The 27,948-nt window shown below is 40.1% G+C and overlaps 2 protein-coding genes across 3 annotated transcripts; one reads left to right on the plus strand and one right to left on the minus strand.

Moving 5' to 3' along the window:
• On the minus strand, positions 1-25,631 carry LOC121383801. 2 transcript variants are annotated; one of them, XM_041513909.1, is made up of 11 exons: positions 25,427-25,631; positions 23,745-24,241; positions 21,235-21,367; positions 20,224-20,564; positions 19,199-19,319; positions 14,556-14,641; positions 12,937-13,096; positions 7,917-8,110; positions 5,044-5,246; positions 3,825-3,888; positions 1-2,352 (listed from the first exon to the last, which is right to left on the minus strand). In XM_041513909.1, the coding sequence occupies exons 1-11, from the start codon at positions 25,488-25,490 to the stop codon at positions 2,257-2,259; spliced, it is 1,959 nt and encodes a 652-aa protein (XP_041369843.1). In that variant the 5' UTR covers positions 25,491-25,631; the 3' UTR covers positions 1-2,256. The 2 variants fall into 2 exon arrangements, with proteins under 2 accessions (XP_041369843.1, XP_041369836.1); XM_041513902.1 differs by having other exon boundaries at positions 5,044-5,249.
• On the plus strand, positions 25,536-26,734 carry LOC121383817. The gene is made up of 2 exons (XM_041513918.1): positions 25,536-25,590; positions 25,693-26,734. Exon 2 carries the CDS (start codon positions 25,720-25,722, stop codon positions 26,719-26,721), a length of 1,002 nt encoding a protein of 333 aa, XP_041369852.1. The 5' UTR covers positions 25,536-25,590; positions 25,693-25,719; the 3' UTR covers positions 26,722-26,734.
• Positions 26,735-27,948: the final 1,214 nt, after the last annotated feature.

Here is a 27,948-nt window from a genome sequence, read left to right on the forward strand (position 1 = left end):
AAGTGTTGTATGTATACGATTATATATATATATATATTGTATACATATTTATTTCTTGATCACAGAATTAGACATTGGCATGATCAAATGACATCAAACATATTAAAATATATTAACATATTGCACCTTAGGTAAACATACTTCAAGTGTTGTATGTATATTTATTTCTTAATAACAGAATTAGACACTGGCATGATCAAATGACATCAAACATACTAGTATAAAATATTAACATATTGCACCTTAGGTAAACATATAGATACATCTAACATGATATGTTGTCTATATTACAATAACACATAACATAGTAAAACAAAACTGAACAAGATTTGCACCGAGGTGGAAAATGTTTCACCTACCAAATGATCAAATTACTAGTATTTATTACCGAAGTCACAAACAAACATGAAATGGAATTTGATCAAATCCATTAAACACTTGATCTACATCATTATTGCTTTATAAGATAAATATGATCACACTTTTGCACTTGGTACAAATGTTTATAAAACATGGCAGATATTATAGTCATTAATAATCTTCTGCAAGATACACCATTTGTAGACTTGACCCTTTGCAAATGACAAAATGCAACATCAAACTTAGTTTAAGCTACCACTGTTTATCCAAGAGACCGCTGACAATTTGTCGTCATACAGATACATTTATAAAGGTTTAACAAGCATTCTGAGTACTGCTAAATCAATTCATGTACACTACCAGGCCCAGCACATTTTCTTATCTCCTAAGATCAAGGAACATAACTGTGAAAAATGGAAAAACAATTACCATAAAAGTCAAATTTGATTTGTAACAGTACACAATAAAGGTACATACAAAATTTCAGCTCCGCATCTTCAACGCATTGTTAAAAAAAGGTCCAGAAAATTATATGTGGGACAGACAGATGGAAGGACAGATAGACAGAAAGACAGACAGAAGAACAGAGACAAAACCTATAGTTCCCTCTGGTTGGACTGGTAGGCCGGGAACTAATAATGAAGTGCACAATGAAACAATTGAGTGATCGATGATGATCCTTCTGTAAGCATACATGATTTATTTTACTGGATAAATAGGGGACTGTAATTTTTAATAACAGTTTTAAAAAACCCCAACTGATTATAATATTATACATTATTTTCAGGGTACATTGATGGTCAATGGATAGTGGAGAGGTGAGGGGGAGGAGGGATGGGCACTCCTACTGCTACACCATGGACACACACTTGGGAGTCTTAATTATTATTTTAAACTGACGAGAGACTTGCTTCATGCTATGAAACAGGAAACAAATCATCATTGTACATTTTTTAAAACACTATATATATAAACTTGAGGACTGTTTTATGCTGAGAAAAAAACATTATTGTATTAGGTTTCTTTTTAATGCTATATATATATATAAGAATAAATTTAATTATTGTAGTGAAATGTTTGTAACAGATGACTTCCTACAAAACGGGTATTTATTAACCAAGTATATATGTAACTTTCTGAAACTATCCAGTGAGTTTGTGAACGATTCTCTTTACAGGTCAAATAGTAATAATATATCTATTGTCAAGAATCCCTCAACCACGTGCCTGCACTTAGGTGAATGGATCACAACTGATCCACATGATAATTCGTGTTTTGTTTAACACCACCACCAGAGCACATTGATTTAATAATCATCGGCTGATGAATGTCAAACATTTGGTAATTATAGCTGCATGAGTTCAGGACTAGCTCTCGGTGAACATTCAATTTCGCCAAATTATAACTTCAAAAATAGCAGAAACTGAGTTATTATCTAACAATATATCAATTATTACATGTAATTTTTTCGCCAGATTACAATAAAATTCGCCAATTGTTTTTAAAATTCGCAATTGGCGAATTTGGCGAGTGGCAGAGCTACATGTAGCCCTGTGTGTGTTTGTTACAAGTATATCAATAAGGTTATTATTATTACGTCAATATTTATTTCAACCATATACATAATGCAAACTACTTTAAGTTATGCACGGTTTTGTAAATGTTTTACAAATTCAATATTTTTGGTATGATCTTGCACAGTTTTTTCTTTGAAGTTTCTTGAGATATCTAAGTACAACTCAGCATAGGTTTGTTTTCAAGCCGCCAGCAGACTATCAAAAACTATGTTGTTATAGATTGTCCACAGCTTTTTCTTTGAAGTTTCTTGAGATATCTAAGTACCACTCAGCATAGGTTTGTTTTCAGGCCGCCGGCAGACTATCAAAAACTGTGTTGTTATAGATTGTCCACAGCTTTTGAAAACTTCATCAGTTCTTCTAAACTGTTCAGCCCAAAATTCCTCTCAATATAATTAAAATAGAATTCTGGAGCCTGTTAAAATAGGAACAACAACACTTAAATTTACAAACATATAATTATAATTTAAAATACTAATTAGCATGGGTCAGCAAATGAAGGAATGATGTATTAATAAATCACAGTCACAGAGTTCAAAAATAGCTTCTGATATAAAGTTCAAAGGTGCAATTATACAGACACAAGATGGATTTCAATTACAAGCATAATGCACCTATTGGCATGTTCATCGGGATAAACCCTACAAATTGATAATTTAATTTTTAATAAACATTTGACATCTTTTTTCTTTATGTACACATAACTGTAATTGCTCCTCCACTTTCCCCAACCGACAACATATTTACATCAATTCCATTATATAAACTATATAGGAGCAATAGACCTCTTTCACATGCGCATGTGCCCGTTGCGGGGAAACTCGAGGACGCATACCGTGAACTCAAGCGAGATCTCGCAAAAATAGAACTGTGGACAAGTTGGGGGGGCATAGACAATGGGAGGCCACGCAATAGGAATGTGAATATCTCCATGATTAATTATTATATCAGTATGGAACCCAAACATTCTGTCGACATCCAACAAGACTTATTGGAGACACTTGTGAATTATTGCTTATCACAAAATAAAAAATATTTTGTTTTAACGCCCGACAAACCATCGGTTTAGTACGCAATAAATATCTGATATGGGCTGAAATAATATTAATGTGTGCGCGTGTATGTATGCAGATATTTATTGTATTTAACATAATTTAAATATTTATAAAGCATTATACAGATAAATACATTCAGGATTCTTGTCGGGATTTCTTTTCAACAAGTTATTTAAAATTTTGTTCCTTCTTTGGAATAAAATTAAATGATACATATGAAAGTTGAGCTATGGTATATAAAACACTAGAATCAGGCCCATATGAGTTGGGGGAGGGGAGGAGCACAATATGTAGTGGAGGGACACAGGGGGGGCAAAAGCCATATTTTAAACCGGACGTCGTGTATGCTATTCTGTTTGTGGGATGTGAGAAGTATGCCATGTATCATTTATTATAAATACATTGGTACGACTGAAAACAAACGGTTTCTTGTCGTGGCTCTGTGACCAGGCCATTTTACAAGCATAGTATGATACCACAACTTAATGCAACTTGTTAACGTATATTTCGCAACAAAAGTTCATGTACAGAGGTGTAGGCTAGGGGGGTCACGACGCTCATGACAACTGTCGATCATGCCCCCCAATTTGTATATAGCCTCGATACCGTCCAATTCGGCAAGGGGCGGTACTCTTTGTGCACATGCGCAATGGGAATGTGAAAGAGGTCTATTACAATTAACATTTTCTAACAATCAATTATGGATTTGTTTTAATTGATCATTTCATCGGTCGAACCAAACCGATAAATGTTCGATTATAGTCTATCACTGGAGCATCACTAATGATTTGGGTACTTAGCTGTTGGAGAAACAATAAAAAACATTACGAACCCTGGTCGACAGTTCCTGTAGAAAGGCGAGCTGCTTGCCAGTCAGACTTCGAAGAACTGTGTTGCTGAAATATCACAAGACGAATACGATTAAACACTATAACCTGCATTTTAACCTCTACTGTTTTAATTTAACTTTATTTCTGTGCTACACTCTCAGCTATATCGGTACAAAGATTAATTGTTAATTCTTAGCGAGAAGTAAGCCTTAAGAAGTAAACTATGGCCTGCCATTATTTTGTTTAATAGCAGGACAAAAGAAAAATGACCTGCTAGGAAAAAAAAATGGCCTGCTGGAAATAAGGCAGCATGTGGTGAGGGAAGTGTTTGGGATATAGTATTAAACATTAGGAATTAATATTTAACAGAATCACAAGCCAAACAGCAGATGAGATAATGGTATTATCTTTTGATGGTTTTAGCCTGAGAATTTCTATTTCACCTGTCTAAAAAATGGACTGCTTTCCACTTTTCGCATTCATCACCTTCATCCTCCTCCAAAAAGAAGGTTTATTCTGTATAATCTATTGGTAATGGTAATTTATTTAATTTACTAGAGTTGGTAGGGTTTATAACCTAATACTATGTTTTATATTAGTTTCAGTATTACTGTATTTAATATATATATACAGTGAAAACCATCAAAACCGGACCCTCAGTAAACCGGAATTCTCAGAACACCAAGCATTTTCACAGTCCCTTGGTTAAATACCAGTGTAAAGCATAACCTTTCTAAACAGGATATCCCTTAAAACTGGACTTTTTCATTTTGTCTCATGGGTGTCTGGTTTACAAGGGTTTCACTGTATATATAGTTACATGCCAATTCATTGGTTTTCTTTTGATGGAAAAGGATTACAGGCATTCCTAACCTGCTGGAGAAAAATAACAGTACTGTTTACAAAACGATGAGATATGCTAATTGCAATGTCCTATTTTCTCATTGCTAATAGTCACAAGCAACTGGCAATCAGTTAATGAGCAATTAGCAAATAGCAACAAGCAAATAGGACACTGAAATTAGCCGGTATTCCATACAAAATACAGGTGTATATGTCTCTTGCTGCATAGAATTGTATCACTTCCTCCTGTCTCTGAAGCTCCGACGCCATATAACTGTAAATAAAATGTGTTGAGCAAGTCGTTAAATAAAACATTTCTTTTTTCTGTCTCTGAAGGTGGTGAGTGTTTGTGTTTGTTGTTGTGTTTGCTGTACTCACTCTCTCATGTTGTTTTTGGCCAGCCAGTTAAGGACATCCTTGCTGGACCACATGGAACATGAAGCGTGGCCACCAATATCCGCTACAGGTCTTTGAAACCTCGCATGTGTTGAGGCTTCTGCTGCTGTGGTTGTATCTGTCGCTGTGGCTTCTGCCGTGGTTGTGGCTGTGGCTTCTGCCATGGTTGTAGCTGGCTGCTGCTGCTGCTGAAGAAAGGGATTGTGAAAATGAACTGGGACCATTTTTACAAAACATTGTAAACCTAGCTTTTCTTGTAAATGTGACTGGGACCATTTTTACAAAACATTGTAACCCTAGCTTTGCACGTAAATGTGAACTCGAACCATTTTTACAAAACACTGTAAGCCTAGCTTTGCACGTAAATGTGAACTGGGACCATTTTTACAAAACATTGTAAGCCTATAGCTTTGCACGTAAATGTGAACTGGGACCATTTTTACAAAACATTGTAACCCTAGCTTTGCACGTAAATGTGAACTCGAACCATTTTTACAAAACATTGTAAGCCTAGCTTTGCACGTAAATGTGAACTGGGACCATTTTTACAAAACATTGTAAGCCTATAGCTTTGCACGTAAATGTGAACTGGGACCATTTTTACAAAACATTGTAAGCCTATAGCTTTGCACGTAAATGTGAACTGGGACCATTTTTACAAAACACTGTAAGCCTATAGCTTTGCACGTAAATGTGAACTGGGACCATTTTTACAAAACATTGTAAGCCTATAGCTTTGCACGTAAATGTGAACTGGGACCATTTTTACAAAACATTGTAAGCCTATAGCTTTGCACGTAAATGTGAAAACAAGTGTTATAATTGCAAACTGTACAAACTTATAACCATGAGTGGTTTTTTATAATGACGTCATTTTCTGATGACAAACACATGCAAATATGCAAGGGACTGGGGGAGGGGGGGAGGGGGGAGGAGCATTCAATTCCAATAATGTTCATCACTCATATTTAAAAACAATATACAAATGTTTTCCATTGATCACATATATATATCACCACCTCCTGCCACATTCACAAAATCCTTGATAATTTAAATTTATAATTTGGCTTAATTACATGGTAAGTGATAAATGCATAATCACCAATTACTTAAACAAGAGTACCGATGAGGTACATGATACACCTATCAGGAGTTAGATGGAAAACCATATCTATATTAATGAATATGTTACGGATATGATTAAGATTAATTATGTTAAATGTTTGCAATGGGATGGATGAACAGTTTGTTTTGGACCAACCACCATCCCAAGTTGTTCCTACATGTGAGGTTTGACGGTCCTGTATGCATCTGTATGTAAGATATGGTTCAGACAAGGATTTACTGTTATGTGCAGTAGCCATGAAAAGTAGGTCACAGTGACCTAGTAATAGAATGTGACACACCACAATCCCAAGTCGTTCCTACATGTGAGGTGTGATGGTCCTGTTTGCATCTGTATGCAAGATAGGGTCCAGACAAGCATTTACTGTTATGTGCAGTAGACCGTGAAAAGTAGGTCACAGTGACCTAGTAATAATACGTGACAAACCGCCATCCCAAGTTGTTTGTACATTTGAGGTTTGATGTCCTGTATGAATGCTATCACCCGGACAAGGATTTACTGTTATGTGCAGTAGACAGTGATAAACAGGTCACAGTGACCTAGTAATAGTATGCGACAAACCCCATCCCAAGTTGTTCCTACATGTGAGGTTTGATGGTCCTGTATGCATCTGTATGCAAGATATGGTCCGGACAAGAAAAATTTAACAGATGGACGGACGCATGAATGGATAATGCCATACCATAATACGACCCCATCTTAGATGGGCATAAAAAAGGGGATCATTGTAATTTTAAAATCTTGAACAGTCATTTGAAGCTGGTTCCCTACTATAATTAAAAAATAATATTATATAGCTATAAAGGACTACGTGGTGTGCTGGTTTGTAAAGAATGGTTTGTGTTAGCCATTTATAATGCAAGACAATCTGTGAAACTGGTATTAAAATGTTTACTCTTTTCATACATTAAAAATTGTTTTGTTTTTGTTTTTTGGGTGTGGGTCTGTTTTTCTTCCCACTATAGGTAAATTCAAGGTGCAGAGACTTGACTCAACCCCCACACCCATATCAACTTTGCTTGCCAGTCTAAAACCTCCCCCACCCCCTTAAAAAAATCCCTTACAAATGTGCCCGATTATTTTATTTGTCATTTTTCTTTCATACATGGATCTAGTGATAAATGCAAAATTAACTAATTACCTAAATATATTCAAGTATCTCTTTTTTGTGGCTTTAAAAAAAATAAAATTAGGTTGCTCTTTTCGTGAGTTGGTCTTTTTACCTTAGCGCCCCCCTCTCCCAATATTTCCTGAATCTGCCCCTGGTGTTGTAATGTAATTGGATGGATGGATGGATTGTTTAATGTGCACATTCAGAGCACGCTGTTGTAGCGCACACCTGTAATGGGCACAAGTATCGGCCAGGACAGGAAATGGTGGGGGGGGGGGGGGGGGGGGAGAGAGAGAGAGATAAGAGGAGGGACCGCCTGTACTGGCAGGTGCACCAGCAGTCTGACCGTGGTTGGTAACAGGGGGAAGGTGGTATGGTGCTATGGAATTTTGAATGTCCATTAGGGTTTAAGCCAAAGGGGAAAAAAGGTGCGCATTTTTGATGAAGAAAATTTAGGCACAATTTGGAACAGTCAATCTAACAAAAAAGGGTGTAATGTAATTAGTACAATAAATGAATAAATAAACAGGAGAGGGCCTTATAGTAAGCTGACAAACGTGTTCCCAATCCTTTTGTTGTTTGTGCAATACACTATGTGTTCAACAAATAAGTGAATACTTCTTTCCGAATCTTGCCTCGCGCGCCCAGCTCTCGAATCAGCTGCCTCATCTTTGTCTCAAATGGGTACTTGCCGCTCAGGTCAAAGAACAGGTGGTCGCCCTTGATCGTCTGCAGCCAGCCCTCCGCATGGTAGCCACGCTCCATCACCACGGCAACAATGTCCTTCTTTATTGAGAAGGCATACTCGGCCTCTGTGGGGAGAAAATCATCAAAGAATCAGACCTGATTGGAATGAAAAAAATTGAGGGGAGTGATTACTTGCTCCCCTAACTTAGATTATGGGGAGCCATTTAAGATATTATCATACTGACGCCATATAAATTTACATGCTAAGGGGAGCTATAAATTATTCTCCTTAGTGGGGAGCAAGTGGAATAGCTCTCCTTAAATGCCGAGGTCGGGAGAATAATTTAAATTGCAGGGGCAGAATCTATTACATCACTCAGCCTAGGCAAGTAAAAGTCTTGGGGACAAGTAGAATTTGAATGATACTAATCTGTCAGACAAGTAAATATTTTCCAATGTTCATATTAATTTTTTTTTTTTTTATCCCACTGCCCCCCTTTGAATTCCATCTCATTTCTTCCCGATCTGGCCACTCCTATCTTTCAACTTCTTTCGCTGTCCACCTCCACATCCCAGTTCTGGTATCTCCAACCACAACAGGTGCCCGTCTCTTGTGGTTATCTTTGCCACACACCTGTCATTCCCCATCAGCCTTTAGTTGTGGGCTTAGTCTGGCCACTTCGGAGAGTGTTCAGTGGTTACTTCTATTAAGAGGCACTTATAACTACCTACTATGCTCCCACTACCGGCTCAAAAACCTTAAAAATGTTTTACACTATTATTTGGTCAGTTTTAGGTTAATAAATATCTATTAGCTTTTATTCCATATTACAATGAAACCGACTGGTGCAACATTAAATATTAGTCCACAGACTGAGAGCTGCATGCATGTAGGCTAATTTATTCGCTAAGGCTGTTAGGGGTGTCAGATTCAGATCAGTAAGAAAAAATTGCTTCCAGCAGTGTTTAATAGTCAATGTCTACGTAATAGCATGAATTTATATACTGTATCGACATTTTTTTTGGTTAACTTGCTTACTTATTTAATTAAACCAATTTCATATTAGTATATCAATCAATAATATTCACCCATTACTACAACGTGATAAATGCGTCCGACGTTAACCATTCATTTAGGTCGCGAGTTACTAGATCACGTGATGGTGTCTACCCATGAGATATGCAAGAATAACATATTAAAAAGTGATTTGCAATCAGTGACGGGAAATAGTTTTTTTGAAACAGAAGAATGTAAAGCATTTTAATTACGTCATTGAAGATGGGAAGGTACCTGGTAACAAATTTAAAATGTTTAATACGTAATAAGTAATGGACAGAAATAGTTCGAGAAGCAAAAGTTTGGAAACTTCTAGGTGTAGTGGTAGACAGCTGCAAATTATATGTTGACGGTGTACAGTACATACACAAGGAAAGTTTGTGTGTCATTGTAGGCCAGGGTCCCTTCACAAATATGCCCTTGGTCTTGTAAACAAAGATACAAAACAAAACAAAAATGATAGTTTTCAAGATGCGGTGTCTACAATGTACTGTAGTGCCAATGGATGTAGAAAGAAAGTATACTGACTTAATGTGCACCCTGCAGTAGAGTAGGCCTATACTGGAACTTCAGTGTGGTTTTGGTTTGTGGGAACAGGTATCTTCTCACTCGCCTTTACTCAACTAAATCAGTTTCACTTTGTGCAGACTAAATAAGTATTACACTTTTCATAACTTGTTATAATGTTGAATAAATTATAATTCTCACTCATCTTCTTCATGTTCTACAGTACAATCTATACTTACCACACCGATCAACATTGACGGTCATTTCATCTAAATATTACATTTTATTTGTTTATTACTTCTTGTCACTGTTTACATAATGATATATTTGTAATGTGTTACACAAAATGAAATGGGTTACCTGAAATTTGTTTGCTTGACCCATATTTGTGTTAGGCAAACCTTCAATTCTCAGAGGCCTGGACATGTGGGTCATGATATGATAAGTATTCTCACCGTGATACGATAAGTATCCTCACCGTGATATGATAAGTATCCTCACCGTGATATGACAAGTATCCTCATCATGATATGACAAGTATCCTCATCACGATATGATAAGTATCCTCATCATGTTACGATAAGTATCCTCACCGTGATATGACAAGTATCATCATCATCATATGATAAGTATCATCATAATGATATGATAAGTATCCTCATCGTGATATAACAAGTATCATCATCATGATATAAGTATCATCACCGTGATATGATAAGTATTCTCACCGTGATATGATAAGTATCATCATCATGATATGATAAGTATCCTCATTATGTTACGATAAGTATCCTCACCGTGATATAAGTATCATCATCATGATATGATAAGTATCCTCATCGTGTTATGATAAGTATTCTCACCGTGATATGACAAGTATCATTATCATGATATGATAAGTATCCTCATTATGTTACGATAAGTATCCTCACCGTGATATAAGTATCATCATCATGATATGATAAGTATCCTCATCATGTTACGATAAGTATCCTCACCGTGATATAAGTATCATCATCATAATATGATAAGTATCCTCATCATGTTACTATAAGTATCCTCACTGTGATATGACAGGTATCCTCATCATATGAAAAGTATCCTCATCATGATATAATAAGTATCCTCATCATGTTACGATAAGTATCCTCACCGTGATATGACAAGTATCATCATCATCATATGATAAGTATCCTCATCATGATATGATAAGTATCCTCATCGTGATATGACAAGTATCATCATCATGATATAAGTATCCTCATCATGTTACGATAAGTATCCTCACCATGATATAAGTATCATCATCGTGATATGATAAGTATCCTCATCATGATACGATAACTATCCTCACCGTGATTTGATAAGTATCATCATGATATGATAAGTATCCTCACCGTGATATGACAAGTATCCTCATCATGATATAAGTATCCTCATCATGTTACGATAAGTATCCTCACCGTGATATAAGTATCCTTACCGTGACATGATAAATATACTCACCGTGAAAGGTAAGTATCCTCACTGTGATACGGTAAGTATCCTCACCATGATACGACAAGTACCCTCACCGTGATACGATAAGTATCCGATGATACCCTCATCGTGATATGGTAAGTACCCTGACCGTGATACGATAAGTATCCTCACCGTGATACGATAAGTACACTCATTGTGATAAGATAAGTACCCGATGATACCCTCATCGTAATATAAGTACCCGATGATACCCTCATCGTGATAAGATAAGTACCCGATGATACCCTCATCATGATATGATAAGTATCCTCATCATGATATGATAAGTATCCTCACCGTGATATGATAAGTATTATCACCGTGATATAACAAGTATCATCATCATGATATGATAAGTATCCTCACCGTGATATGATAAGTATTCTCACCGTGATATGATAAGTATCATCATCATGATACGATAAGTATCCTCATCGTGTTACGTTAAGTATTCTCATCGTGATATGACAAGTATCATCATCATGATATGATAAGTATCCTCATCCTGTTATGATAAGTATCCTCACCGTGATACAAGTATCATCATCATGATATGACAAGTATCATCATCATGTTACGATAAGTATCCTCACCGTGATATAAGTATAATCATCATGATATAATAAGTATCCTCATCATGATACGATAACTATCCTCACCGTGATATGATAAGTATCCTTACCGTGATATGATAAGTATCCTCACCGTGATATGGTAAGTATCCTCACTGTGATACGGTAAGTATCCTCATCGTGATACGGTAAGTACCATCACCATGATATGATAAGTATCCTCACCATGATACGATAAGTATCCGATGATACCCTCATCGTTATATGATAAGTACCCTGACCGTGATACAATAAGTACCCTCACCGTGATAGAATAAGTACCCTCATCGTGATACGATAAGTACACTCATCGTGATAAGATAAGTACCCGATGATACCCTCATCGTGATATGATAAGTACCCTCATCGTGAGATGATAACTACCCTCATCATGAACCACTAAGGCATATTTTTCACTGTTGGAGCCGTTTTTGATAACTGAAATCAGATATTACTAAGATTTTATTCTTTAGATTATCCATTACAATACAACTGAAGTGTTTCTGGTCATCCTTGTGTTTTTCAATATCACAAAATGCATTTTTATCTTTTTAAAAACGCACCAATCAATCAATCCATCAATCAATCAACCAACCGACACATGCTTACTTATCCACTGAGGGTTGAAGCATGTCTGTCTTAGGCCCATCCACTCAAACTCTTGGCGGACAAGACAAAGGGAAACCTATTGTTGACCTTGTATTGTACAACCCCTGCAACTGACCACGGCAATCGACAATGCCTTGGAGATTTTAATTCTCTGTGACACAAGACTTTTTTGCTGTGGACTATATTCAATTTATTTTTCATGGCATGTTTTTGCCTTGGACATTGTCTTAATTGCAGGAGTTGATTGTGATACGATATCGTATAGCTGTATCTAGTGTTTTCCCTAGAATGTTTTAGCATGGTGCGGCACCATGCCTCAATAGTCTAGCACCATCTTGCCTTAATCAGCGCCATGCTGCCCTGAGATTAAACAAGCCTTTTTCAGTAATTAATTATAAAATTGCCTTTATAAAACACCCAAAAAGATATTATTAATTAATAAAATATGCCTTTTATATCTTTTGCCATCCATTTATTAAAGCAAGCACATAAATTACATTAATGTTTATTTCAATTAATTTTTGTGCATGTTTAATGAAATAAAAGTGCCCCGAAAATGGTGAAAATGCCTCAAAAGTGTTTGGTCTACCATGCCGTGACAAATTTTTAGAGAAATCACTAATATCATTACAACTCTAATACAAACCAGTCCTGCAGTTCTGACTCTGCTTGTAGTTATTTGACATACACATGAGAAAAACAGAAGATTTGTCTATTGCCTCTATTACGGCCTGCAGGGTGGTTCCAAGCACATTGTCAATGTTCAACCACACGTCGTAGTTTGATTTATACAGCTGTTCCTTGATCTGTGAACACCAGTATGAGAAGAAAATAAAGGTCATATCAAGAGAAGATAAATGTGAAAATAAAGATCATCAAGAGAAGATAACTGTGAAAATAAAAGACCATCCAGAGAAGATAACTGTGAAAATAAAAGACCATCCAGAGAAGGTAACTGTGAAAATAGTGATCATCAAGAGAAGATAACTGTGAAAATAAAAGACCATCCAGAGAAGATAACTGTGATAGATAAATAACTATTATAACGTGCCCATATACCACTAGGGTTTCGAACACGCCCATCCAGAGTCCGACCTCAGATAAGATCGGTGGCCTGACTCGGGATGGGGGGGCCATCCAGAGAAGGTAACTGTGAAAATAAAGATAATCAAGAGAAGACAACTGAAAGAATAATGCTAAAGAAATACATATCCCCTACTACAAGGACTATAACTGTCAAACATAGATAAATGTCATATTTGACAGAGTTATGGCCCTTGAATTAATTCCCATTAAAGTCTAAGGTCTCACTACACAGATGTCATCTGCCATTGAAACCCATGTTAAACTGCCCAACTTCAAGCGAAGATTGCCCATAGAACAGGTTCTCGTTGGCACAAACAACATACACCATTGCGAACATACATTATATAAGCATTTATTTTCACTCCAAAATTGAGAACATTTCCATCTCAGTTTTTTGCTATATGACCGCATCTGGCTGTAGTACCGGTCCGGACAGGTGGTTCATTAACCGATTCACTCCGGCTGTCACTTGCGCTATATACCCATGTCCCAAAAGGTCGATGCACAGTATTACAAAATAACATGGGCAAAATACAGCCAGAAGGCTTAACATATTGTTTTAATTCTTCACCATTTCCTAGAAGTGAATATGTGAACCATACCATGTGTCACAATTAGGAACTATAGTGGACCATGATGAATGAACTCTCACCCGGAAGTGATCTGTGTAGTGAGACCTAACTCGATCTGTAACTGTTACATTATAAAACCATATAAAAAAAAATTTCAGCTGAATATTTTGAAACATTGTGGAAAAAAGGTCTGAAAACTGAAAAACTGCTGCAGAAGGATGGTGTTGAAACATAAGTCTTTTCCGGTTGGACCAGTAGGGGACTAACAAAGACAATCAAGAGAAGATAACTGTGTGAAAATAAAGACCATCAAGGGAAGATAATAAAGAGATTCAAGATAAGATAACTCTGTAAAAATAAAGTCTAATAAGAAAATGTAAACTGTAAAAATAAAAAAAACAATAAGAGAAAAAAACAATGTGCAAAAATATACTGTCAAGAAATGATAACTGAAAAATAAAGACAATTAACTAAGAGATCAAGAGATAACTGTATGCAAATTAAGGATTCCACCCTCCTTGACCCCTATCTGACAGACACACACACACCATACATACTCCCACCACATGTACACACAAACACATTTTTGGCACAGATTCCCGCTTACCTGTATGACTTTATTTAGATCCGACCAGGCATAGCTGATCATGATGTGACCTGTGGGTTTCTTCTCTAGTTTGATACCCTCCTCTGCTGCAATTATAATTAAAATGCTGGTTTCAAAATTTACAGTTAACTTTGTGCACCATTGCTAGATATTGGTATCAGTAGTGTTAATATTAATGGATGGTTTGGACATGACATGTAAGTCATCACTGTGGAGCAGCCAATTAGTTGATTAGCCTTGAACTACATGTATCTCTAACAGGAGTTGGATTTTAGTGTGCATTATACCACAACTCTGCCACGCTATTCTATCAGACGAGATTACAATAAATTCTGACTCAGTAATACATGGCCAAAATGATTAGTATATTTAATTCATTGTCTATATTCACATTTATCCTATAACTTAACCATAATAGCCATGCCATAAACCACATTAACATTTTGATGTCTAAACATTTTGTTTAACGACATCATTGATTTATTCATCATTAGCTATTAGCTGTCAAACATTTAGTAATTCTGACATATAGTCTTTTACAAGCCAACAAGACCTGTACACATGGGCATAATGTTTTGATAAGATTTAGTTAAAGTGATGACATCATATTACGATGAAGGTGGCTTTGACTGTCGATTAAATATCAATTTACAACGTTATTTTAAAACTGTTATGGGATCAAACAAAATTTGCTACTCATGTTTTAATATGTATATCAACCTCGTCTAGTTAATCAGAAGAGCCTCGACAAATACTGATTAAGTAACTTAAGATTCAGTTAATATTTTTCCTATTGTAGCTTGTAGCACCCAGCATGCACCGTGACAAACCCTCTATTTACCCAGCTGTCTCTCGCGCTCCTCCGCTTGTAGCACCCAGCATGCACCGTGACAAACCCTCTATTTACCCAGCTGTCTCTCACGCTCCTCCGCTTGTAGCACCCAGCATGCACCCATGACAAACCCTCTATTTACCCAGCTGTCTCTCACGCTCCTCCGCTTGTAGCATCCAGCATGCACCTGTGACAAACCCTCTATTTACCCAGCTGTCTCTCACGCTCCTCCGCTTGTAGCACCCAGCATGCACCGTGACAAACCCTCTATTTACCCAGCTGTCTCTCACGCTCCTCCTCTTGTAGCACCCAGCATGCACCCGTGACAAACCCTCTATTTACCCAGCTGTCTCTCACGCTCCTCCGCTTGTAGCACCCAGCATGCACCCATGACAAACCCTCTATTTACCCAGCTGTCTCTCACGCTCCTCCGCTTGTAGCACCCAGTATGCACCGTGACAAACCCTCTATTTACCCAGCTGTCTCTCACGCTCCTCCGCTTGTAGCACCCAGCATGCACCCATGACAAACCCTCTATTTACCCAGCTGTCTCTCGCGCTCCTCCACTTGTAGCATCCAGCATGCACCGTGACAAACCCTCTATTTACCCAGCTGTCTCTCGCGCTCCTCCACTTGTAGCATCCAGCATGCACCGTGACAAACCCTCTATTTACCCAGCTGTCTCTCGCGCTCCTCTGCTTGTAGCACCCAGCATGCACCCATGACAAACCCTCTATTTACCCAGCTGTCTCTCACGCTCCTCCGCTTGTAGCACCCAGCATGCACCCATGACAAACCCTCTATTTACCCAGCTGTCTCTCACGCTCCTCCGCTTGTAGCACCCAGCATGCACCCGTGACAAACCCTCTATTTACCCAGCTGTCTCTCACGCTCCTCCGCTTGTAGCACCCAGCATGCACCCGTGACAAACCCTCTATTTACCCAGCTGTCTCTCACGCTCCTCCGCTTGTAGCACCCAGCATGCACCCGTGACAAACCCTCTATTTACCCAGCTGTCTCTCACGCTCCTCCGCTTGTAGCACCCAGCATGCACCGTGACAAACCCTCTATTTACCCAGCTGTCTCTCACGCTCCTCCGCTTGTAGCACCCAGCATGCACCGTGACAAACCCTCTATTTACCCAGCTGTCTCTCACGCTCCTCCGCTTGTAGCACCCAGCATGCACCCATGACAAACCCTCTATTTACCCAGCTGTCTCTCACGCTCCTCCGCTTGTAGCATCCAGCATGCACCGTGACAAACCCTCTATTTACCCAGCTGTCTCTCACGCTCCTCCGCTTGTAGCACCCAGCATGCACCCATGACAAACCCTCTATTTACCCAGCTGTCTCTCACGCTCCTCCGCTTGTAGCACCCAGCATGCACCCGTGACAAACCCTCTATTTACCCAGCTGTCTCTCACGCTCCTCCGCTTGTAGCACCCAGCATGCACCCGTGACAAACCCTCTATTTACCCAGCTGTCTCTCACGCTCCTCCGCTTGTAGCACCCAGCATGCACCCATGACAAACCCTCTATTTACCCAGCTGTCTCTCACGCTCCTCCGCTTGTAGCACCCAGCATGCACCCATGACAAACCCTCTATTTACCCAGCTGTCTCTCACGCTCCTCCGCTTGTAGCATCCAGCATGCACCGTGACAAACCCTCTATTTACCCAGCTGTCTCTCACGCTCCTCCGCTTGTAGCACCCAGCATGCACCCATGACAAACCCTCTATTTACCCAGCTGTCTCTCGCGCTCCTCCGCTTGTAGCACCCAGCATGCACCGTGACAAACCCTCTATTTACCCAGCTGTCTCTCGCGCTCCTCCGCTTGTAGCACCCAGCATGCACCGTGACAAACCCTCTATTTACCCAGCTGTCTCTCACGCTCCTCCGCTTGTAGCACCCAGCATGCACCCATGACAAACCCTCTATTTACCCAGCTGTCTCTCGCGCTCCTCCGCTTGTAGCATCCAGCATGCACCGTGACAAACCCTCTATTTACCCAGCTGTCTCTCACGCTCTTCCGCTTGTAGCACCCAGCATGCACCCATGACAAACCCTCTATTTACCCAGCTGTCTCTCATGCTCTTCCGCTTGTAGCACCCAGCATGCACCCATGACAAACCCTCTATTTACCCAGCTGTCTCTCACGCTCCTCCGCTTGTAGCACCCAGCATGCACCGTGACAAACCCTCTATTTACCCAGCTGTCTCTCACGCTCCTCCGCTTGTAGCACCCAGCATGCACCCGTGACAAACCCTCTATTTACCCAGCTGTCTCTCACGCTCCTCCGCTTGTAGCACCCAGCATGCACCCGTGACAAACCCTCTATTTACCCAGCTGTCTCTCACGCTCCTCCGCTTGTAGCACCCAGCATGCACCCGTGACAAACCCTCTATTTACCCAGCTGTCTCTCACGCTCCTCCGCTTGTAGCACCCAGCATGCACCGTGACAAACCCTCTATTTACCCAGCTGTCTCTCACGCTCCTCCGCTTGTAGCATCCAGCATGCACCGTGACAAACCCTCTATTTACCCAGCTGTCTCTCACGCTCCTCCGCTTGTAGCACCCAGCATGCACCGTGACAAACCCTCTATTTACCCAGCTGTCTCTCACGCTCCTCCGCTTGTAGCACCCAGCATGCACCCGTGACAAACCCTCTATTTACCCAGCTGTCTCTCACGCTCCTCCGCTTGTAGCACCCAGTATGCACCCGTGACAAACCCTCTATTTACCCAGCTGTCTCTCACGCTCCTCCGCTTGTAGCACCCAGTATGCACCGTGACAAACCCTCTATTTACCCAGCTGTCTCTCACGCTCCTCCGCTTGTAGCACCCAGCATGCACCCGTGACAAACCCTCTATTTACCCAGCTGTCTCTCACGCTCCTCCGCTTGTAGCACCCAGCATGCACCCGTGACAAACCCTCTATTTACCCAGCTGTCTCTCACGCTCCTCCGCTTGTAGCACCCAGCATGCACCCGTGACAAACCCTCTATTTACCCAGCTGTCTCTCACGCTCCTCCGCTTGTAGCACCCAGCATGCACCCGTGACAAACCCTCTATTTACCCAGCTGTCTCTCACGCTCCTCCGCTTGTAGCACCCAGCATGCACCCGTGACAAACCCTCTATTTACCCAGCTGTCTCTCACGCTCCTCCGCTTGTAGCACCCAGCATGCACCCGTGACAAACCCTCTATTTACCCAGCTGTCTCTCACGCTCCTCCGCTTGTAGCACCCAGCATGCACCCGTGACAAACCCTCTATTTACCCAGCTGTCTCTCACGCTCCTCCGCTTGTAGCACCCAGCATGCACCCGTGACAAACCCTCTATTTACCCAGCTGTCTCTCACGCTCCTCCGCTTGTAGCACCCAGCATGCACCCGTGACAAACCCTCTATTTACCCAGCTGTCTCTCACGCTCCTCCGCTTGTAGCACCCAGCATGCACCCGTGACAAACCCTCTATTTACCCAGCTGTCTCTCACGCTCCTCCTCTTGTAGCACCCAGCATGCACCCGTGACAAACCCTCTATTTACCCAGCTGTCTCTCACGCTCCTCCGCTTGTAGCACCCAGCATGCACCCGTGACAAACCCTCTATTTACCCAGCTGTCTCTCACGCTCCTCCGCTTGTAGCACCCAGCATGCACCCGTGACAAACCCTCTATTTACCCAGCTGTCTCTCACGCTCCTCCGCTTGTAGCACCCAGCATGCACCCATGACAAACCCTCTATTTACCCAGCTGTCTCTCACGCTCCTCCGCTTGTAGCACCCAGCATGCACCCGTGACAAACCCTCTATTTACCCAGCTGTCTCTCACGCTCCTCCGCTTGTAGCACCCAGTATGCACTGCTTGCTGCCTTCGCAATCATCTTGTTATCCGATCTGCCTAGAGACATCAGTAACTCCATCACTTCGTGGTTTGCCTGTCATTAAAAGAAAGGAATGTTTGATTGACTACACCTCAGCACATTGAGCTTAAACAGTGGTCTGGAGGTGGAGAAGATGCTCACATAACTATGCTTCATTTTGAATGGCAGCAAGGGATCTTTTATGTATCCACCAGCAGGGTTTCTGCCAGAGGGTAAGACAGGTATGGTGATATAGCCATTTCTTTTTTGCATATTTTATTTGTTTAAATTCAGTTTTTGACAAAATTAATTAATCTTATCAATACTATATGATTTTCTGAACCCTGACCCTAAACTTAACCCATTTTCCTTCTAGAGGAGGACCACATACTCCCTGTTGATTGTGGTTGCATTCTATTCCATAGCACCAAACCAAACATTTCTTTCTGGCAGAAACACTGAGCAGACAGGATGGCACATACCACAACTACTCGCATACTCACGCTCTCCTGAAACTTTCAAGGAGAGTAGTTTTTAGCTCTGTTTAGCATCTGAATTTATATGGTACCAATATATAGTATATCTTAAACGGCTCCACATAATCCAACTTTGGGGAGCAATTAATCACTCCCCTCAATGTTCTATATGGAAGAAGAAAAAGGAAATGTTTTATTTAACGATGCACTCAACACATTTTATTTAGGGTTATATGACGTCAGACATATGGTTAAGGACCACACAGATATTGAGAGGAAACCCGCTGTCGCCACTTCATGGGCTACTCTTTTCGATTAGCAGCAAGGGATCTTTTATATGCACTATCCCACTGACAGGATAGCACCTACCACAGCCTTTGTTACACCAGTTGTGGATCACTGGCTGGAACGAGAAATAGCCCAATGGGTGCATGCCCCTTGTTCTATATGGTGACATCAGATTATCATCAACACATAAAAGCTGAAAGACCCACGATACTCACCAGAATGATGATTCGGTTTTCCTTGCTGAAGGAGAGTTCCCAAAGGCACTCAATCGCAGGTCGTTTTTCCACCACTGACCCCGATTTAAGGATGACCTTCAGGATGTGCAGTGTGCCAATGGCCAGCAACTCTCTCTTGTTCTCGTCGTTCTTCGCCAATCCCAGCATACCCGACAGGAGGTTGTCGACCGAAAACCCGTCATACTGATGGTCGGGAGACTTCCAGGCGCTGATCAGATACTGGACAAGAAACCGGAAAATCGTTTTGTTGGCCAGAAAAATAGGGTTCTCCTCATCGTCGATTACGAACACCAAGGTTAGAAGCACCATCATCTTCACCTCTTGTCAAATGGAAAGAAATGTTTTAAAAAAGATTAAACAAATTACTATGTCATTTGGCAACTACAAATAGAACAGAAGTTCACAAAATGTTAATAAGAAACAAATTGTGGTTTTAGTTGAAACAATTAAAGTTAAAGAGGGTTTTATAAACAACATCACTAGAGCACAGTATCATCCTGGTGTTTTTAATACCAAGAAATGAAATTTTTATATTCTTAACAATACACGTACCTCTGAGAAGTAACGGTTAGTCTGTTTTTAAGGGCATTTCACCCTTTCAATGATTCACTCTCCTGTTACTTTTTCTAAATGTGTTACAGGTTTATAGATTAACTAAACTTAGTGTCCATTTTCACGGGTTGAAACTAGTGTCTGGGACTTTTAAGAACTTTTCTAAAAAAAAAAAATCAATCTTCAGTTATATTTTGCACAGAAAGTGATTACTGTTAAAAATTAAAATAATTTACTGTTGGATCCTGGAAATTTGATGTCTGGGAAGGAAAACAAACATCCAAATACCACGGAACATTTGGTTAGTATTGCAGCATGATTTACTCTGCACATTTCTGAGATTCTGAAACATAAATTGTCACTAATCGAAATTTTAAGAACAAAATGTTCCCTTGACTAGCTACCATTTAACACTGACATCTCTGTGATTATACTTACTTCCTGAGTGACATTTGAGGTATGGCACAATGTGGTTGACCACTCTGAGTTTGTGAAACTGTTGGTGATTGGCTGGGTTGATGGAGCAGTTGTGAATAGCTCCCATAGAAGATTCAAAGATGCTGTTGCTCTCCTGCAGAAGAATACAAAAACAAAATAATAATTTTTAAAAATATAGCCCGTCCCACAGGGAATGCCTTTTCTTTTTTACACTATAGAATTTACTACAAGTTATTTATTTTTGAGCCAGCTTTTTTCTAAATTGCACACACAAATACCTGTATATATGTAGTAATTTCTTTTGTTATTTCGAAAACACTTTTACTTTTCTTCTTACGTCAAATCAAACTGAAATTATTTATCAAAAATATTTTGTGTAGGAGGATGGGATGGACTATATATATATATACGAGTCTGGAGACATTGGGTGGAATAGGAAAAAAGCAAGTCCACTGAGGGTGATTAATTGACCTATCACACCTCAGCCAAATGTACCATTAATCCCTCCCTCTCCCCCCTCCCCCTCCCTCCCTCCCTCCTATTTCTCTCTCCAAGTCTCTCTATATATACATGTAGTGGCGGGACGTAGCCCAATGTTAAAGCGCTCGCTTGATGTGCAGTCGTTTTGGGATCAATCCCCGTCGGTGAGTCCATTGGGCTATTTCTCATTCCAGCTAGTGCACCATGACTGGTATATCAAAGGTCATGGTATCTGCTATCCTGTCTGTGGGATGGTGCATATAAAAGATCCCTTGCTGCTAATCGAAAAGTGTAGCGTATGAAGTGGCGACAGCGGATTTCTTCTCTCAATATCAGTGTGGTCCTTAACCACATGTCCAACGCCATAATTATAGCCATAAATAAAATGTTGAGTGCACAAATTGTTAAATAAAACATTTCCTTCTCTGCCTCTCTGTCTCTGTCTCATATATATATATATATATTTTAGCGTTCCTGGTTTTCTGTCGATCTATCATTTCATATTTCCTTGGTTATTATTTTTATTTGGTTCTTCCTGTTATTCTTCTTCTTATTAATTATATTAATCTCTAATGTTAACCTTACTAATAAGGGAATGCCAGGAACGTTACGTTGTGCATGTTATAAAGTATGGTATGAGACCAGTCTAATTTATATTGTGGTGGAAAATTACTCGGGGGTTGTCGGTAGGTTACGGGCTTCGTTATTATCTGGCCAATCAGGTTTAAGGGTTATGAAAGTCTGTGAAGATATGGCCGAGGCATTATCTTTTACTTGGTTTTTGGGTTTCAAACAAGTAAGTCTTGTTTTGTTCTGTAGGATGTTGTTTTGATTGAATTTGTGCCTGCTTCCAAATCATTAGAACATATTTAAATATTATTATGGGTGGGGAAGAGATTAATTAATTAAATGGTTGTATTTGGCTAAAGGAAATTCCTTTCCCAACGATGACGCTAGCACATTTTGAGTGGGTTGGGAGTTTATCCGTCTAGGGCAGCGTGTCAAGGAATCTGCTTTTTGAATTAGCAAAACGGAGCTAACAAAAAGGGTGCCATTAGACTATAATAGGAAGTAGGATTCGGGGTTTGACTTGTTGAAGAAAACGTTTTCCGAATTAGCAAAACGGAGCTAACGAAAAGGGTGCCGTTAGACTATAATAGGGAGTTGTTTTTCCGTGTTTTGAGAAGAGCTAGCGGATATCTCAATCTCATTTAGTATTGGTGAACGTTGTTGTGATGGGGAGGTGTTAATTAAAAGGGGACTTAGATTTATTTGTAAATAACTATAAAAATTTAAATGTCAACTGTCTTCGTATTGCGAAATGTTGAGGACGGTTTTCTGTGTTGACCCCCTTGAATAAATATATAATCTGTTCTATTGTTATGTAGTCTGTCTGATACTAGTATTTAGACATGGTATGTCAAGGCTGCCTATTTAGTGTGAATAAATATATAATCTGTTCTATTGTTATGTAGTCTGTCTGATACTAGTATTTAGACGTGGTATGTCAAGGCCGCCTATTTAATGTTAATTACATTGAAGTCTACAACTGAAAGGGGTAGCTGGACCCGGGTACAATTTCAAGTGGCATGATTTCGTTTCCTACTTGAGTGTGAAATTCATTACAATATGTATGTATGTATGTATGTATGTATGTATGTATGTATGTATGTATGTATATGTATATGTATATGTGTGTGTGTCTCTTTGTGTCTCTCTCTTCCTCTCTCTCTATGTCAGTCAGTCTCTGTCTCTCTTAAACTCTCACACATGTATATTTTATCAAGTTAAATATGGTGTATACAGTAAACATATATATATATATATATAAGACCTTATGTTTCGGGGGGAAATTTTAAAAACAATAAATAAATAAATAAATTCAGTAATAGGCTATACATTGCTGGATGTACAAAATTCAACATTTAATTTTCTTACTTTAACCTCCCTTCAACTGTATATACTCATATACACCTTACAGGTTTTCTATATGAGGGCAGCCATTAATATGAACAGTATGTTAAACCCACTGTAATGTCGGGAATATCGGTCTCCATGGCTTGCAGATCCTTTGTGTAATACTTGAATATCCCCGACGCCGTCAGCTGTTGCCCGAACAGGAGGCTGGCACCCGAATAGTTCGCCAGCAGGTATCGGATGCGGAAAATAATCGACGTCTGTGGCATATCAGACCGCTCGCTCAGCATCTGTTCCGTCCAGTATTCCATGTTCATTGACTTCATTAGCTTGGCATACAACTCGTACAACAGCTGTGGCATGCTGATCCTGGCCAGGTAGTCTCCCAGCGTCGGTCTCTCTCCCGATTCCTCGAAATACGGCAACTCCAGACTGTTTGCCAGCTCCTCGTCCCAGTTCACCTGCGAGTCCAGTACATCACCCACTCCACTCAGCTTGATTGCCGTGCTGTCAAAAGTGGCGAAAATCTCCTGCAGACTGGGGCGTCGTTTCACCAGCGCCTGAGCTGCTTTCAGGTCTTCATCCGTTCTTGCTGGGATGTTCGAGTTTTCTGGTGATTTTAAAGAAACAATAAAAATAAAAAAATGAAATTTTTTCAAATATCTAAGAATGGATTAACCATTTATCATTCTGGGCCCCGTTCCACGAAGCGATCTTAGCGCTAAGATCATCTTAAGTACATTAGGTAACTATGCACTTAAGGTGATCTTAGTGAAAATATCAAAATTGTTATATACTGCCAATGGACATAAACAGTGGTTTCCCAAAGAAGCCTTTGGTTAAAAATAAAAAGTTTTTAAAAATATATACACATCGTCATATTGGTGAATCGGTTGTGGTTTTCCTCCTCTCCTAGGTGAGTTATTTACACCCATATTCTCTGTCTGAACACTCTCAGCTAATCATTATTGGTAGGCTGTACTGTGTGCAAAGCATGAAACATAACCAGGGTTTCTGCCAGAGGGTAAAATGGGTATGGTGCCATACCCAATGTTTTTTGCAGATTTTAAAAAAAGTTAACCTTTTGACAAAATTAATTAGTTATGATTATTGTACGATTTTCTTAACCCTAACCCTAAACTTAATCCATTTTCCTTCTGGGGAAGACCCCCCTATCCCTTGATGACTCTAGTTGCATTAATTTCCATAGCGCCATACCCAAAAATGTCTTTCTGGCAAAAACACTGATCACACATATTGCCTGCATACATGTTGGTCTTCTGCAGATTATTCAATAAAATCTGATCTTTTCAACCAGTAACTGAAATTATTTTATTGTAGGGTCTTGATGTGCAGTTGGTCTGGGATCGATCCCTGTCAGTGGGTCCATTGGGCTATTTCTCATCCCAGCCAGTGCACCACAACTGGTATATCAAAGGTCGTGCTATGTGCTCTCCTGTCTGTGGGATCTCTTGCTACTAACTGAAAAATGTAGCAGGTTTGCTAAGACTATATATCAGAATTACAATATGTTTGACATCCAGTAGCCGATGATTAATAAATCAATGTGCTCTGATGGTGTCATTAAACAAAACAAACTTTAACTGTGTATAAAATATGTGTATGACATCACAATTTGGGTCTTTTGGTCATCTTCTGAAGACCATTTCATAACATCTAATCTTTTCAACTACAATGAACATGTATTAATTGAAATTACTTTGTTGTAATAGTTTTATGGGAATGTAATTTAAAGGTATACGCTGTACATGTTAAAAGTTTTAAGTATTCTTACCACCTGAATTTGTGGAAGCCCCACTTGCAGGTTTCTCTGATTTAGATGACAGGAAACCGAACATCGCTGAAGCAATAGCTGCTGCTAATTACATCTCTGGCTTGGATTTTGGATTTGTCTCTGGATATGACATTGTATCTGGATTTGGTTCAGCATCTGATTTGGTTCTCGATTTGGTTCTGGTTCTCTATATGCACCTTCTGGCTTTGGGTCAGGTTCTCGATTTGGTTCTGGTTCTCTATATGCATCTACTGGCTTTGGGTCAGGTTCTCGATTTGGTTCTGGTTCTCTATATGCACCTTCTGGCTTTGGGTCAGGTTCTCGATTTGGTTCTGGTTCTCTATATGCATCTACTGGCTTTGGGTCAGGTTCTCGATTTGGTTCTGGTTCTCTACATGAACCTGCTGGCTTTGGGTCAGGTTCTCGATTTGGTTCTGGTTCTCTATATGAACCTACTGGCTTTGGGTCAGGTTCTCAATTTGGTTCTGGTTCTCTATATGCACTTTCTGGCTTTGGGTCAGGTTCTCAGTTTGGTTCTGGTTCTCTATATGAACCTACTGGCTTTGGGTCAGGTTCTCGATTTGGTTCTGGTTCTCTATATGCACCTTCTGGCTTTGGGTCAGGTTCTCGATTTGGTTCTGGTTCTCTATATGCACCTTCTGGCTTTGGGTCAGGTTCTCGATTTGGTTCTGGTTCTCTATATGCACCTTCTGGCTTTGGGTCAGGTTCTCGATTTGGTTCTGGTTCTCTATATGCACCTACTGGCTTTGGGTCAGGTTCTCGATTTGGTTCTGGTTCTCTATATGCACCTACTGGCTTTGGGTCAGGTTCTCGATTTGGTTCTGGTTCTCTATATGCATCTACTGGCTTTGGGTAAGGTTCTCGATTTGGTTCTGGTTCTCTACATGAACCTACTGGCTTTGGGTCAGGTTCTCGATTTGGTTCTGGTTCTCTACATGAACCTACTGGCTTTGGGTCAGGTTCTCGATTTGGTTCTGGTTCTCTATATGAACCTACTGGCTTTGGGTCAGGTTCTCGATTTGGTTCTGGTTCTCTATATGAACCTACTGGCTTTGGGTCAGGTTCTCTATATGCACCTTCTGGCTTTGGGTCAGGTTCTCAGTTTGGTTCTGGTTCTCTATATGCACTTTCTGGCTTTGGGTCAGGTTCTCAGTTTGGTTCTGGGACTGGTTTTCTATCTGTATCTTGTTCTGGTTACGGTTTTGGTTCAGGATCAGGTTTTGGATTTGTACATTGATCTGAATATAGATGTGGTTCTGGATCTTGTTCCCTAAAACTGGTTTTGGTTTTTATTCGGCATCTAGAACACGCCTGAATTGCAACTACCGATCACTTATTGTTGCTCACCACCAGAAAAACCAAAAATTTGTGATCAAAATTGATTAAGCATTTGAAAACATAGGATATATGAAGGTATAACTCAATGAAAATTTAAAAAACACTAAATGGCCAATTGGTATAAATATTTGACATAAAATTAGTAAATACAACTTTAGAACATCTGACCCTGTGCTCTCACAGAGTCTTTAACATCATGGTAATGCCACACAAATCGTATGCAGCAGTTCAGACTTTACTTTATCCACTTTCCATAGGCAGAACAGTACATAGCACAGCCTTTGATGTACCGGTCATGGGACACTGGTTGGGATGAGGATGACTGATTCTGAAACACATCTTATGCAAGATATATTAAGCTACTAGCTAGTATATCCCACCCCAGGACCGCAGATATACTCTTGAATGAACTAGTTGTGGTACAATACTGTACATAGCACATGTACAGATTCTGATAATTTTATGTGAGGATTTCACTGCTGTGGCTGGACTATGACAGCACCAAGTTGGCAATGTTCTCTATGGTGGGACCACATGGCAATGTTCTCTATGGCGGGACCACATGGCAATGTTCTCTATGGCCGGACCACATGGCAATGTTCTCTGGCAGGACCACATGGCAATGTTCTCTGGCAGGACCACATGGCAATGTTCTCTATGACAGGACCACATGGCAATGTTCTCTATGGCGGGACCACATGGCAATGTTCTCAATGGTGGGACCACATGGCAATGTTCTCTATGGTGGGACCACATGGCAATGTTCTCTATGGCGGGACCACATGGCAATGGTCTCTATGGTGGGACCACATGGCAATGCAATCTATGGTGGGAACACAAAACAATGTTCTCTATGACAGGACCACATGGCAATGTTCTCTATGATGGGACCACATGGCAATGTTCTCTATGGCGGGACCACATGGCAATGTTCTCTATGGTGGGACCACATGGCAATGTTCTCTATGGCGGGACCACATGGCAATGTTCTCTGGCAGGACCACATGGCAATGTTCTCTATGACAGGACCACATGGCAATGTTCTCTATGATAGGACCACATGGCAATGTTCTCTATGGCGGGACCACATGGCAATGTTCTCAATGGCAGGACCACATGGCAATGTTCTCTGGCAGGACCACATGGCAATGTTCTCTATGACA

This window comes from Gigantopelta aegis, chromosome 2 (genome assembly GCF_016097555.1).
Source record: "Gigantopelta aegis isolate Gae_Host chromosome 2, Gae_host_genome, whole genome shotgun sequence".
Taxonomy (NCBI): domain Eukaryota; kingdom Metazoa; phylum Mollusca; class Gastropoda; order Neomphalida; family Peltospiridae; genus Gigantopelta; species Gigantopelta aegis.

Bases quoted from the DNA above. Each gene is read 5' to 3' on its own strand.
- LOC121383817 (XM_041513918.1), top strand. From the start codon at position 25,720: ATGCACCTTCTGGCTTTGGGTCAGGTTCTCGATTTGGTTCTGGTTCTC.
- LOC121383801 (XM_041513902.1), bottom strand. From the start codon at position 25,490: ATGTTCGGTTTCCTGTCATCTAAATCAGAGAAACCTGCAAGTGGGGCT. The intron at 13,097-14,555 runs GTAAGCGGGAAT...TGGTGTTCACAG, and splicing joins ATCTAAATAAAGTCATACAG to ATCAAGGAACAGCTGTATAA. The intron at 5,250-7,916 runs GTATTCACTTAT...CCCTTTCTTCAG, and splicing joins GAGGCAAGATTCGGAAAGAA to CAGCAGCAGCAGCCAGCTAC.